The sequence below is a fragment of the Trichosurus vulpecula genome, chromosome 4 (genome assembly GCF_011100635.1).
Source record: "Trichosurus vulpecula isolate mTriVul1 chromosome 4, mTriVul1.pri, whole genome shotgun sequence".
NCBI classification, from domain to species: domain Eukaryota; kingdom Metazoa; phylum Chordata; class Mammalia; order Diprotodontia; family Phalangeridae; genus Trichosurus; species Trichosurus vulpecula.
The window spans coordinates 173,088,401-173,103,376 of NC_050576.1; the positions used below are offsets into that span (position 1 = coordinate 173,088,401).

The window sequence follows — 14,976 nt, forward strand, 5'->3', positions numbered from 1 at the left end:
AGAAATAGATGTCAGTGACCTAGACCACTGGAGGAATGTCTATGCTGGGAGTTTTGTACCATGATGAAATCACAGAGCCAACCTTCTACGTAGGTCTTGAGGAGAGCACTTTACATATTGTAAAGCAAATATAAATAAGCCATTATAATCCATTTAAATCCCTTTGGGTGCAATGCCATTTTAATAAATATTAAGGACAGCCTTTTGGGTACAAGGCCTAAAAACCATGGATTCAAGTTAGGCTCATATTCTTTTGGCCTGCTAGCCAAGGGACATCAAATAAAGGTGTGGATGTGGGACAATCTATGGGGAAGGAAAGGAATTCCACTCCTGAGAAATCATTTAGAAGTTATAGCTGAAGGGGCAGATAATACTGAGCCAGGGGATTTCTTTGTGATCTTCTCACTTACGGCCTCTTCAAACAGACAGGAAAGAAACCTTGAATAGTGTCAGATTTCCCAATAAGACCTTTTCCTTTTATTGAGAAGGGAAGTAAATATTTATTATTAGATGTGTTAGTCTGCACTGTATCCCATTTGTGAGACTGAGGTGGAAAGGCTCAATAGTGCTATTAAGGCATATTTCTTATTTATTAGTGTAAATTTGAACATCTCTATCACCTCTCCTCCCAATTTCCCCCGCACAGATAGATAAAAGAGAGGGCATTAACGAGTAGTGTAATCTGTTTGGTTTGGGGGGGAAAAGGAAACTTTTATTTAAAGACAGAATTAGGATAAAAAAAAGTCATGGTTTGCTTAGAAAGATAACAATTTGTGTAGGGAAAACAGCACATTCAGATAGAACAACAAACCAGAGATCTGAGGGCTTGAGAAGAGCCAATCACAAACATGCCAATAGAAGGGCTTAATTCCTTTTGTGTTTGTTTAAAAGTATCCTGTAAAACAGTGCAGGACCAACACATGATACAAAGCAGCATGTTTCCTTCTTGCTGGAATGCAGGGCAACCTTTGTCCAGGTTCTTGGAATTAAAATGATCTCTTTGTCATGTTCTCTCACACAGAAGAAATCTTAAACCTCTGCCAGTTTTTTAAAAGGATTAAAAAAGGTGGGGGGGAGGGTAACTTAGAGAGGTACAGGATACATGCAAAAATGCGCTGGACATTTGAACATGCGGAGGGTGTAGTCTGGAGAGAGGTTTCTATGGCCAACCTCCATGGCGCAATCCAGCAATAGTCTTTGCCAGGGCAATCCAGTGATGAATTTTAAGTTTTCGGCCAGTGACAATCATGGAAGAGAAATGGACAAGCGGTCTTTGGATGTTTGAAAACCAGTAAGGTTCAGACTCGTCCCTGGAGGGCCAGTTGAGGTCTGAACATTACACATAATAATGGAGGGAGTGGGTTGGGGCGGGGTCGTTATCAGTAAAACTCAGAAAGATTAACCACTCTTAGTTGAGAAATAGGATATACTTTAGGTAAGCCAAGCATTGAGAGTTATAAAGGGCTTAGAAACTGTAAATTTACATAGCTGAAAATCCTTCGAGGGTCCAAAACAAATGACTTCTTCATTCTCCCCCAAATGAGATTTCAACAATATCAGGTTAGAATAGAAAACGCTAGTATTAATGAATGCTTCAGAAACAAAACCACTCACTCCAATGGAGCTAACATTTCTTTGTTTTTCTTGCAAAGACAATCAGATGAATATGAAATTATCAAAAATACTTGCCATCAGGAAAACTATTTTAAAAAAATTCTCTTGAATCTCCTACCTCTTTTTCGAGATCAACAGGTAGAAGAGGTAGATCCATTCTCATGGCTGTCTTATTGAGGCTATTGGTTATTTCCAATAACTGCTTGAATTTTTCAAAGTTTGCAAATGTGCATATGACAAAAATATTATTGTGTCAGAGTTTGGAGGTCAACATTAACATACTATATGTGAATAATCTGTATATTTACAGAGGTGTAAAGCACACAAAATTGTGCATATATTGTACCAAAATTTAAACTTCAACATACACTCAGTTGCATATATAGCAACAAGATACAATAAAATCTGAACAAAGACAACCAAGAAACAGCCAAATTACTATTTACACATAAGGCAGGAAATGATGATTAAACATCGCCTTATAGAATGTCATCAAGGAGATGAGTTTTTTTTTCCTTCCAAGGATGACAACCTGCCCCCCTCCAACTTCTTAAATTTGCTTTTCCCAACCCACCTATAAAATAGGTGCTGGTGACAGGATGGCATTCTGATCTCTCTGGCTTTGTCCCAATCAGGGACAGGGACCCAGGACAGCAGCCTAGAGTGACTTAACAGATCAAATCTTCCATAATAAGATTTAAAAAAAAAATTACCACTGAGTACACTGTCATTGATACTACTCCTTTACTTTTTACCCACATATGTCCAGACTTGACTTTCACAATTGGAAAGAACAATTAGTAGGCATTATTTGCTAATCACTTGATATTATTCATAGCTAAACTAAAAAGTGGCCTTTCTAAAGTAACCTGGGTCCCAAAGTCTGTTGATATGGGACTGCTTCGTAATTGTCAAAGATGGAATTGGTTTTCACCAATAAGGAAAGAATCCCATACCAACAGACTTTGGGACTGAGGTTACATTAAAATAAAAGCATAGACCAGTCCCTGGAAGAGAAAGTTCTAACAACATTTTTTAAAGGACCTCCTTCTATTTTCCTTTATCAAAATAGAGAATTTTCATTATCTGGCCAGCTGACTTCCTAACACAACACAATTGCCTTTTGCAATGACCAAATTAGAAATCCATAGATGACCAAAACACAATTGATTTTTTTAAGGGGAAAAAAGACCTTACTGAAATCAAAGAACCAAAGAAACAACAGCAAAAGAAGATTCTAACTTCTGCCAGATGCTATGGTGTAATAATCAGAGGTCCAATCATGGCAAAACCACATACATTGAGTGAGATGTTCTAAAAATAATTCTCCCTAATGGCAAAGTTCAATGCCTGGGGGAAACAGAACACAACGAAAGGAAACGACTCTGAATTAAGATCTCAGACTTAGTTTCCAAGTGGCATAGCATCATTCCAACTACACTATCCTTGCTATTGGTAAGGCTGTGTTGAAGTTTTACTTAACAGTCATAAGCCATGTATCAGAACAGCTAACAGGAGCTGACCGGTCCCTTGAAGCTCTCCCGGGTAAGGAGGTATGCTGCCCTCCTTCCCCAACTCTACTTAAAAAAATACCCTAAAGAGAGAGAGAGCGAGCTCAAGAGAAAATATCGGATCTGTTTCACTGGATCTATTTTTTTTAAAAAATATTTACACTTTAGAGTGGACAGTGAAGTAATATACAACTCCAAGTTTCCCACTCCTTCCCCCCACCCCAAGTGCCCACTTGCCACATATGAAGACCTTGTCTTTAGTTTGTATTGTCTCTGTTGATAATATAAATATATAGAAGTAGGAGAGAAGCATGATTTGCTATAGCTTTGTTATGTCTATATTGGTTGTGATTTGCAAAACCCTGAAATCCAATGACAGTGATCAGGGTGGACAGAAAGAGAGGAATCAATTTTCGGATGGATGTGATTTCTACTTGAGTTTTCAGCTTGGCTGGAAAATCCCAGGATACCTCCATCCTGTCTATGGATTAGACATAGTTCTCTGGGCTGGATTTTTTTTTAACTCTCAAAGAGAAAGTGAGCATGACTTTGGTGAGAGGGTGGGGCCCTTCAGGACTATCTCTGCCCACTGGAAAAGGCTAAATTGTAAAAGAGAACGGGTACATCTACAAGGCCACCCACATGTGTGGAGAGAGAAGAATTTATGAGAGGTCAGTGCTCTTTTTCCACTTGTCCTGCATAGATTACTGGTGGCAGGTGGTGGGTGGGTGTTGAGGGGGTGGAGTAGGGAGTGGAGAGCATGCTATTGGCCAGGCTCTTCCAGGACCAGCTTTTTTTGGGAGGAAGTTTGGGTATAGGGAAAATGTAACTAAGTTCCAGTTTTTGCTCTTCGTAAAGTGCTTTGGTATCCTTCTCTAAATGCAAGACATTTTTTACACGCGGCTGATCTTCTCTAAAATCAAAAGGTACCATTTCCTTCTCTTTCTCAATCATTGCACTGAACATTAGGTGGGGTAGGGAAGTGAAGGGAACCTTCCTCCTTAAGGACTTGATTCTTCCATGCTTCCAAAACCTCTTGACTCATTTTCCCCTCTGAGATTACCTCCAGTATACTTTTCATCTATCTTTTTTGTACTTAAATTTTTTTTTTTAAATTTCACTTCCTCCATTAGATTGTGAGCTCCCTGAGGGAAGAGGCTGTCTGCCTTTCTTCTTATCCCTAAAGCTTAGTACCTTAGTATTGCCAGTACCTCAAGACTTAATAAGTACTTAATAAATGCTCAAAGACTAATGCCTTCCTCCAGTCGTAAACCAGCATCATGTCAGTAAAGAGCAATAAAACCGACACCAGGTGCCTCCCACATTTTCTAGGGCGCCCTCTCTCACACAAGTGAAAATGGGAAATTCATTTGTTCTCAGCAGCTGGATATTCTTCAGACATAAGCTTGAGCTCTTCTTGGCCAAAGAGGTAAGCATCTCTTTGTAGATTGTTATGGGGAGCTAAAATGTGTGATAGTTCCCTTATCCTTCAACTATACCACAAGCTCCTATATGATTAGGGTTCATGTTTGTTTTACTTCTTTTGTATTCCATGGTGCCCAGCCTGGTAAATAACTCTGGAAGGATCTCATGATGGATAGAGGTTGGGTGATCTTGGCCAAAGCCAATCTAGCCAGAACTATGCTGGAAAGGAAGATCAGGACAACATGTTTTGCCTGGAGAAAATCAGTGTTGTTATTATGAGTGGCATATTAAATTAACTGGGCATTCAAAACTCATTTGTTGTTGTCGTCACTGTTTTTGAAAGAGGTTCAAAGAACCAAAAAAATTTGGAACTGCTGATCTAGTCCCACCAACTCATTTTACAGATGACAAACCTGAGGCCTAGAGAGGATAAGCGACTTATACAGGTAAGATAGCATAAGCAGCATCCTAAACTTAGGCTTTCTCACTTCAAATCCAATGTTCTTTCTAGAGTTACAGCTGCCCCTCCAAGGTGAGGGATTTGGGGTATGACCAATTATACCTCACCGGGAAAAACTTAGTCACTGTCAAGTCCCACTAATTGGAATGAAAGCCAGTATGGATCAGTAGAATCTGAAATAGAGAATATTTTCTAAAGGAATGAAGTACTCTTGTTTACTTTCGAGGATAGATAATGAATCAGGAGTAGGTCTACAAACAGCTATAAGTAACTTGTAGACCTTTTTTCTTTAGATGCAGCATAATGATTTATACTTAGCATACGTCCTTTAAAAATGTAAATGGTTATCTCTAAAAAGCAGGATAAAGTATTCTTTTTAATTGACTAAAGGGGCTTCCATCAATCTTTTTTAAAATACTATCCAAAAAATTATTGAACCAAAAAATGTTAGAGCAGGAAGGGACCTTGGAGAGAATCTGGTTAAGATTCTTTTTATATGTAAGGAAAGCAGTAAGGGTGCAGTGGGTATAAAAGGTGGGGGGTAGAGGTAGGTGTTAAGTAATTTGTGAAAAGTCAGGCAGATTAATTAGTAATAGTTGCTAATTTCATTAACAAAGTCAGTTTCTCATAGATTTTGGGGAGGTAAACATCAGCTCAGTCCTTGGCTGGATTATTATCAATTCCAAATTTGGGCTTTCTGAATTAATGAAATTGTACTTTTTTTACTGTATAATTCTCTCTTGGGCTAGTGTTCTCTAATTTTCCTAGGAAGGTGTAACGGCAAGCAAAGTGGGACTTTTTGCTGTTATTTTCTTTTGGAGTGCTTCTCAGCACTAAGGCAATGAAGTGCCTTTGATTGAGTCTTGCCTTTGTTATCATATGTATATGTATATGTATATATATATATACATATATATATGTACTCTGAGGTTAGCATTTTGCTTTGGGGCTCACTCATTGGAAGAGTGTTCATGTGATTTGGCCAGGTGAGACTCTGGGTAGCTGTTAAGGAGCACCCCAGCTTTGAAAACTCAGATGTTGGTGCTTCTCTCTCTGGTAACTATGTATGTATTGCTATGGTCAGACAGTTTGAAGTTTGTCTGTTGATTTGTGTTATTTTTCTGTTTGTAATTTCTGTTTGTATACTCTCTGAAGCTCAGGGTGCTGACTTTTTCCCCTGAACTAAGTGAATGATATATGTATGTTTAAAGTAAGATTGTTAACCCCTTAAAGTTGCTTTCCTTAGAAAAGCAGATTAAAGAACCTATGCTAGCAGTCCTCCTGTGTGCTGATGTTGTTGGCCTTACACCTCCACAGTAGCTGCAAGTAGCATTGTTGTTAGAGAAGGATGGAGAAAAAGATAGTTTCTGCTACTTAGAGAATGTTCTACAAGCAGTTTCTGGTGAGAAACTTCCTTTGGGTTCATATGAGCCTTGAATATCGTTCAGCTAATTAAAAAATAACACTGAAACCTACTTTACTATATATTAAAAAAATAAACCCCAAGCTCACCAGTGTCCATCCCTACACTCACATACTTCACATGAACTGTTGACTAGACAACAATTTATATGAAATGCGCTATAGGTTTTAATGGACTCCAGATTGAATCTGCCTCAAGAAAATAATATGAAGATCCAGAAAAGATAGTTTAATTTTGGGCTGCAGGAAAGAGGGGTATAGTGTCTAGAGAGAGGGAGAGTTCTCCTTGTCCCATTGTCTCAAGACCCAGCTCAAATCCTAAATTCTGGGGGAACTCTTTTCAAGTCTATGAAACTTCTAGGACCTTCCCACTCTGAAAATATTTCATCTGCTCTTTCTATATCTTGTGTGTAAATTATTTATCTACATGTTAACTCCTCTGCCAAAATGGAAGCTCCTTGAGAACAGGGCCTACTTTTGTTTTTCTTTGTGCCCTCATCATTTAGCACAATGCCTGGCAAAATCCTTAATAAATATTTGTTGATTGATCGACACTGTCCTGGTTGGGCCACACTGGAATATTTCTTTCAGGTCTGGGGTCCAAATTGACATTCTGAGAAGGGCCATCAAACTGTGCCCTATGAGAAAGAGTTCAAGGGAACTAGGGGTATTCAGCCTGGACAAGAGACAGTTTGTGGACAGTGGGAGTGGGAGAGAAGAGGTATTTTTAATAGCTCTACAATGTTGGGTAGAGGCAGTGTGGTAGGATGATATTAGGGTACATGGTGAGAGGGCAGTCAGAAGATCTGGGTTGGAATCACTTGGTTCTGCTATTTATCACCTTGGTGACCTTAATCTATAGGCCTCATCTGTAAGATATATGGATTGGACATTATGATTTCTGGAAATCTTTCCAGCTTTAAATGCTATGACCCTAAAGAGTGGCAGATTTAGTTCAACGTGGAGAAGAATTTCCTAATAGCTAGAATTGTCCAAAAGTGGAATGAGCTGCCTCCACAGGTAGTGAGTAGTCCACAAACATAGGTCTTCAAAAGAAGGATGGAGGACCACTTGTTGGGGATATTGCAGAGGGGATTCTTGCTTATGGGAACAGCTTGACTAGATGGCCCCTGAGGACTCTTCCAACTTTAAAATGCTACAATTCTATACAAACTGATAATATACTACCTTCTTCATAACAAAAATAGAATTATCCAGATTAATAAATGGGAACTGTAGTGTGGATGATTCACAGTTCCTTTCCCCTCCAGATGACTGGATTTGAGGTTTTTTTGCATCCTAGAGACTTTTTAAGCTTCTCACTTGGCTCAGGTTAATATTAAGGTGAGTTCACCTTATTTGATTTACAACTCTTAAAGTAGAGATATGGGGCACCTGGAAAATTTCTAGGATGAGGCAGGTAGGATCAGACATTATTGTTGATCCACTAAATAAAAACCCCAAGAATGGAGTATACCTGCAGATTCTAGATGGGTTATACAGTGTTCTAGAAAGAACATGAAACTGAGACTTCCAATTCAGGCCCTAATTTGTTATGTGATCCTAGACAAGTTGTTTCTGGCTTTCAGGCCTCAGTTTCTTGATCTGTAAAATGAGGGTTTGAGCTTGGTAGTGTTTAAGTTTTCCTCCAACTCTAAAATTCTCTCTTTTTATCTGTACACAATCTGTACCTTGACAAATAGAAATCACATATTTATATCCCTAGAAGTGTGGAAAACTGACAGTGGTAACTTAGAACAGTATTATCTTTTTGAGTTTCACCAAGAAGATATCAAAGCAGTATGCTGTTGTTGGGAGGCTAGCCTTGTTGTCAGGAAGACCTGAATTCAAGTCTAGCCGCTAAAGAATATTGGCCGTGTCGACCCTTGGCAAGTCACAAAATCTCTCAGCACCTCATGCCTTATTGAAAAGGTATTGATTGGCATTAGTGGATGGAGTTTCCTTCTTGGGAGTTCCCTATACTAATTAAATCAGAGATATGATCCCAAAGGAGGGAAAAATACAGATTGAGTTATGGAGGCAGTGTGATGCAGTGGAAAGAACATTGGCTCTAAAGTCAGAGGGCATGGGTTCAAATCCCAATCCTGAGACTTACTCCCTGTGTGACCCTGGGCAAGTCACTTAACCTCTTTGTGCTTCAGTTTCCTCACCTGTAAAATGTGGAAAATAATAGCACCTGCTTCACAGAGTTGTTGTGAGTATCAAATGAGATGATAGATTTATAGCGCTGTGCAAACATTAAAGTGAGTGAGAGGCATATGACAGTGAGTAGAGAGCAGATCTTGGAGTCGAGAAGATCTGGGTTCAAGTCTTACCTCTGATTCATACTAGCTATGTGAACCTGGGCAAGTCACTCTCACTTTTTGGTGCTTGAGGAAACTCCTTAAGTTGCAGGGAAGGTGCCAACCTACACTGGTGGAGGGAGTTTCCTGACCTGGGAGTTCCCTATACCAGCAGAATCACAGGTCCAGTCCCCATCCCTTTACAGACCTTAAAGTACAATATAAATGTTAATTACTATTATCAGCCATTATATCTACTATTACATCAGCCCTCTCCCTGGGTCTTGAGATGATTTACAACTCATTTTCATGTCCAGGTTCTGAGTTGAGGACCTGCTGAGTGATCAGAAAGGCATTTGGGAAATGAGTCCAGAGGACACATCTCAGGATGCACAGGGCCTAGAAAGCATCCTGGCCACTGCTCTGCATTCAGGTTATGGGCACATGGCACAGAAGGAAGCAGAAGGTACAATAGTCTTCCTACTAGGAAAAATGCAGGCATTCATATTGGCTCATCTGGGCCTTAAAAAGCACGCCTGGGTTTGAAAAGGTCAAGTTGAGCTGTCTGAGGCCATCCTCTGAACTAGAACTTTCAGAGAACCCTACTCTGCTCTGTGCCTGTGGACGATGCCTCAGGCTCCTTCTCCAGCCCTTCTTGAAATTCTCATGGGTGGTGGAGATGGGATGAAGAGCCCAATGTTTCAGCGTGAAGAGTGCTGGCTTTGGAGTCAGATGACCTGGCTTTGCTATTTACTACCTGTGGGATCTGAGGCCTTATTGGGTCAGTTTCTTCATCTACAAAATGAGGAATGGGATAGGGTGGACAAGATGACCTCTAAGTTCTCATGCAGCTCTGAATCTGGAATACTGTGATCTTGCCTTCTCTTGCCCCCTACTGTCTTATCTCAATTCCCCACAAGACGGAAGCCCCAGGACCTGGCCCTATAGCATATTCTTGGGCTGACAACCAGATGGCATCTAGATGTTTGAGGCTGCCCCCGCAGGTAAAGCTATCATCTAACAAGCAGAGGCACCATGAGTTTACACCATAGCTGGCTCTGTGTAGGTGTTTATGGGGAACACTGTCAACTCAATCCCTAGTTTATCCCTGGAACAAAAGACAGTAGCTAAATTTCACTCTAAGGACCTGGTAACCACTAACTTTTCTACTTTAAAATTAAATCTTTTTGAAAATGGGATGGGGAGATGAAGGAGTAGTGATTGGGATTGAGATTAGAAAATGGCAATGATGGATGGCATCAGAAAACAGGTGGTCCAGATCCCTAAAGCATGCTACTAAATATTTCTGATACTGGAGAGGTGGTCTGGTCCCCTGGGCTGACCTCCTGGTCCTTGGGCCTTTGCATATCACCCTGGTCTCCTGGAGGGGAGCTGAGTCCAATCCATGGCTTATCATCATTCACCAGGGCTGTGGGGTAAGGTTCCACGTAAATGCGTCGGACCATAGGTCGCATGTCCTGGTACTTGGTTTTCTTCTCTTCAGGGAGGCTGGAGGTATGGGGTAGGAGTAGGCTTCGGTGCCTATCAGTGGGGATCCTGATCTGCTTTGCCTCGGTGGTCTCCTGGGACAAATCTGCAGCCCGGGAGAGGTGCTGAGTGTATACTCCCTCAGAAAGGGACAGAGACTGTGTCTCACTGTGGATCCGGAGCCAGCGATGGTGACGGCTGAAGTAGCCATAGTGCTGGTGTTTGCTCAGTTTCTTCCTCCCCGAGAAACTCACCGGTTGTTGGGAGCTGCCCGCCATCTTATCAGGGTTCTTGGCCATGAAACTTGAGAGTGTCAGGCTATTGAAATACTCAGCACAGGAATGGTCGGTATCTGGTTCCAGGGTCTGGCCCTGGGTGTCACCCCTGAAGGCCATGCAGGGCTTCATATCATGCACCTGTAAAACATCAGGGGCACTGCCACTCATGCCACTCATGGCCTGATGGGAAATGTCATGGGATGACAAGTAGACCAAGTCCAATTCTCGAGGGCTAAGGGCATCACTGGAATCATAGTCACTATCCGTGGGGAGAAACACCTCAGAGCAGCCTTCTTCATCTGAACAGGGCTGGGAGTCTGGAAGGAACAGAGACTATCATTAGAAAATAAAAGCCCCCCAAATGTGAAAGCCAGAAACCCAGGTTACATACACTTAAGGGGTGGGGCCCCTGTGGCCTCGAGGCCACAGGTTCCCCACCCCTGCACTAGGTTAATCAGAGGGAAGGTTATGATAAACTTTTCAGCACTGCAGCAGACAGGCTTCTAAACTAACTTTGTAATCCCCTGTACAGTCTTCTCCTTCCATGTAACAAAAATACAGTTAGAAGAGCAAATGAGATAAAAAGGCTTTCTTTTTATTTTAATATTTATTTGTCTTTGTTGTTATCTTTTGTTTTTATGTTATCTTCATTTTAGAATGTAGTTATCCCTTCTACATCATGACATTCCCCATCATGGTTTTGATATATTGCGAGTTGGCATAAGAAATTAAATAGGAGTTTTTTGGGAGTTTTGTGAAAGCTGCAGATGACACGTGAAGGCCAGCAGATGAGACAGGAAAAGTTTAGAAACTCAGAAATGCATAAAATCTATGTATAGCATTGTATAATATCAACCTATTTAATCTTTTCATACTATAACAATTCAAATTTCTTCTCTGGTATGAAGGGAGGGCCAAAAAGATTTATGTGGATTTTTCCAGATCATGGGGGTGCTGTGTCCCTAACCCATGCATGTGGAAGGGATAATTGCACATCTTTCCCTAATTAATCCATCCCTGGAAAACCACCTCTTAAAATAAAAAATAAAAAAGAGAGAGGAAAGAAAGGAGTTCAGGATAACTAACCAACGCTTCAACCAAGCCTGACAGCGTATGCTGTGTCTCACATCTATAGCCCTACATCTCTGTGAAGAAGAGGAGGGCTGCTTGTTATTAACCACCCATTTATGTCTCTCTCCCAAATGGACTGTAAGCTTTGAGGATAGTGGTCATGCTTCATTTAACTCTGTCTATGTGTCTCACACACAGTAGGTCCTCAGTAAATATTGATTGTTTGTACAGGGGCAAGTGCCTTGAAAAATGTTATTATTGATAATTTAAAATATTAGTTATTGCTCTTTGAAGGCAGCCCAACATAATGGATGGAGGTTGTCCTTGGAGGCATCGGGTTGGCATAGAATGGATCAGAGGGTTAGAGCTAGCTGGAAGAGACATTAGAAGCCATTTGGTAAAATCCCTTCATTTTATGGAGGGGGGGGGGGAACTGGGACACTGTGGAGTAGTCACTTGTCCAAAGTCATATAGGTAGAGGGGCAGAGGCAGGTGCAAAAGCCAAGTCTTCTGACTCCAAAGCCATCACTCTCTCTATTGCGCCACACTGGCATATCTAGGCCAAGAAGAACCAGGGTTCAAATGGTCTCTCTGACATCTATCACTTGTAGGGTGGGGCAGCTTGGTCTTTGTAGACAGAAGAGCTGGGTTCAGATCCTGCCTCTAATATACTCTGGGATCTTGAATGAGTGACTTGCCTAGCGTAATACAGTCAGTAATTGTCAGAGGTGAGACTTGAAGCCGGGTCATCCTGGTTCTGTGCTTCCAGCTCCCTGACTGTTATAGCACACTGCCTCTCCAAGAGTTATGTACTATTAAGTACTTTGTAAGACGCCTATCTGATGGGGAGGGTTGGATTTTGCTACCTTTCTCCCACCCCTAGCAGTGGCCTAAAGGTGATTGGTTGAAAAAGTCAGTTTACCTTGCTCCCTATGTCCTTTTCCAATAGACAGCTTCACACAGGGAATAGAGAGCTAGCCTCAGAGTCAAGGAGCTGGGTGGTCCAGTAGACAGAGTGCTGGGCCTGGAGTCAGAAAGACTCCTCTTTCTGAGTTCAGATCTGATCTCAGAATCTGATTAGCTGTGTGACCCTGGCAAAATCACTTAACTCTGTTTGCCTCAGTTTCTTCATCTGTAAAATGAGCTGGAAAAGGCAAACCCCTCCAGTATCTTTGCTAAGAAAACCCCAAACGGAGTCAGGAAGAGTCAGATATGATCAAACAACACGGACTTCTTGTTGCTGCTATGGTGACCATGTTTTCCGCTCTCTGTCAGAACTATTGTAATTCTTGGTGATGACTGAAGATACCCATGTCTCTTGCTTCTCAGTGCCCAGCTGTGAACCGTGATGCAACAACTGAGTACTTCAAGTAGGGACTGCATGAACACTTATTAAACATTTACTGTGTGCTAGGTAATCTGGGCATACAATAATCTGCAGTATTAAGTCCCCTTGCCTTCAGAGAGCTTATTCATGTCTGGTGGGTCTGTCACAGTTCCAGCAGTGATTTATTGTATGTGTTTGGCACTTTAGGGTTTCAATGTGCTTTTCCTGTTGTAACACATGACGAGCAGGTCGACTTTTAGAGAAACATGGAAAGACTTGCATGAAACAACGAAGAGTGAAATGAGCAAAACCAGGAAAACATTGTATACGGTAATAGCAATATTGTTCAAAGAATCACTGAGGACAATTAAGCTATTCTGTATATTACAAATATTCAAATCAGCTATGAAGGACTGATGAAGGAAGATGTTATCCATCTCCAGAGAAAGAATTAATCAACAGAAGTATGCATGGTATGATTTTATCCCTCTCTCTCTCTCTCTCTCTCTCTCTCTCTCTCTCTCTCTCTCTCTCTCTCTCTCCATTCCTCTCTCTCTCTCTCTCTCTCTCTCTCTCTCTCTCTCTCTCTCTCTGTGAAATGGTGGCCTTCTCTAGTGTGGGGTGGGGAGGGAGAGACAGAGACAGTTCAGAACTTAAAATGGAATAAAAATAAATTAAAAATAAAATAAATAAAAACTAAAAATAAAATAAAAAACTAAAAAAAACCCATCAAAGTGCTTTCTCATACATGACCTCACTTGATCTTCATGGTTGGTACTATTATTGCTATTTTACAGACGCAGAAACTGAGTCTCAGAGAGGTCTTTACACTGTTATAAATATTACATTGGGGGAACATCCGTAGTTATGATCTTTATTAATTTATGTAATAAATGGATCATAGATTTAGAGCTGAAAGTCAACAAGCCTTTAAGTGCTCACTATAGACAAGGCACCATGCAAAGCACTGGAGAGAAAAAGAAAGGCGAAAATACCAATTGCTTACACAGGACTGACAATCTAATAGATGCTCTATGGAACCTTAGTGGCCATCCCCTTGTTTTATAGAGGGAGGAAACTGAGTTTCCGAGAGGCGAAGCGCTCACACAGCTAGTAAGTGTCTAAGATGGGATTTGAAGCTGGGTTTTCCTAACTCCAAGTCCAGCGCCCTATCTACTATGGTATACTACCTCCCACTTTGCAGAACAGAAATCAGGGCTGGAGAGATTATGCAATGAGCCTGCCCAGAGTCACACACCAAGTCAGTGACAGAAAAAGAACAAGAGCCTGTGTCCCCTAATGCTTAGCCTGGAGTGCTTTTTGTGAATGACACAGCTCTGCCTAGGGTGGTAGAGCCTGTACTGGTACCCAGAATTCCAGAGCCCGGATTTTCTTTTCCACTGCATGATGGCTAGAGTCTATTATGAGTCCAGGATTCTCATGTTGGAGATGGATATTGTTTTTTTCAATAGACCTGGGATTTTATTGATGTAGGTCACAAAACTCCCTCTACTAATGCAGAACTGCAAATATTTTTGCCATTTATAGTCTTAGAGAGATGACTTGCCCAAGATCACACAGCCTGTATGTGTTGGAGGAGGGATTTGAGTAATTATAGTGAACATTTATATAGCACTTATTATGTGCCAGGCACTGTGCTACGCTTGTCCCCTGCCCCACTACCACCCTGCCCGCCAGCAGCCATAGCTACTGAAAAACCAGAAAAGAAAGTTGTCATTATTAAGTGGCTCAATGTCCTGGTTTTTAATCAGTGGAAATAACACAAAAGAAGATACATTCCAACTTGCTTTGCCACTCCACCCTAAGTACCATGGGGCTTTTCCATCTGATGTGTCCAGCTGAAACCTTCTAGATGTATTGTCTCCTTCCAGTAGAATGCGAGCTTCTTGAGACTAGGGATTGTCTTGCTTTATTATTTGTGACCCCAGCACTTAGCATAGTGCTTGACACATAGTAAGGACTCAGGCATACTTTCATTCATTCATTTACTAGGCATGTAGGCTAAGGACCTTCCAAAAGGGAATCTCTGGAGAGCAGACCAGCAGACTGCATTGAA

At 41.2% G+C, this 14,976-nt stretch overlaps 1 protein-coding gene across 1 annotated transcript in view; it reads right to left on the reverse strand.

The window, feature by feature from the left end:
* Positions 1 to 402: 402 nt before the first annotated feature.
* Positions 403 to 14,976, reverse strand: part of ANKFN1 (ankyrin repeat and fibronectin type III domain containing 1) — a 186,037-nt gene continuing 171,463 nt past the window's right edge. Inside the window, 2 exon segments of the mRNA XM_036757943.1 lie at positions 403 to 474; positions 10,079 to 10,818. Coding sequence (XP_036613838.1) covers positions 403 to 474; positions 10,079 to 10,818 — 812 coding nt within the window.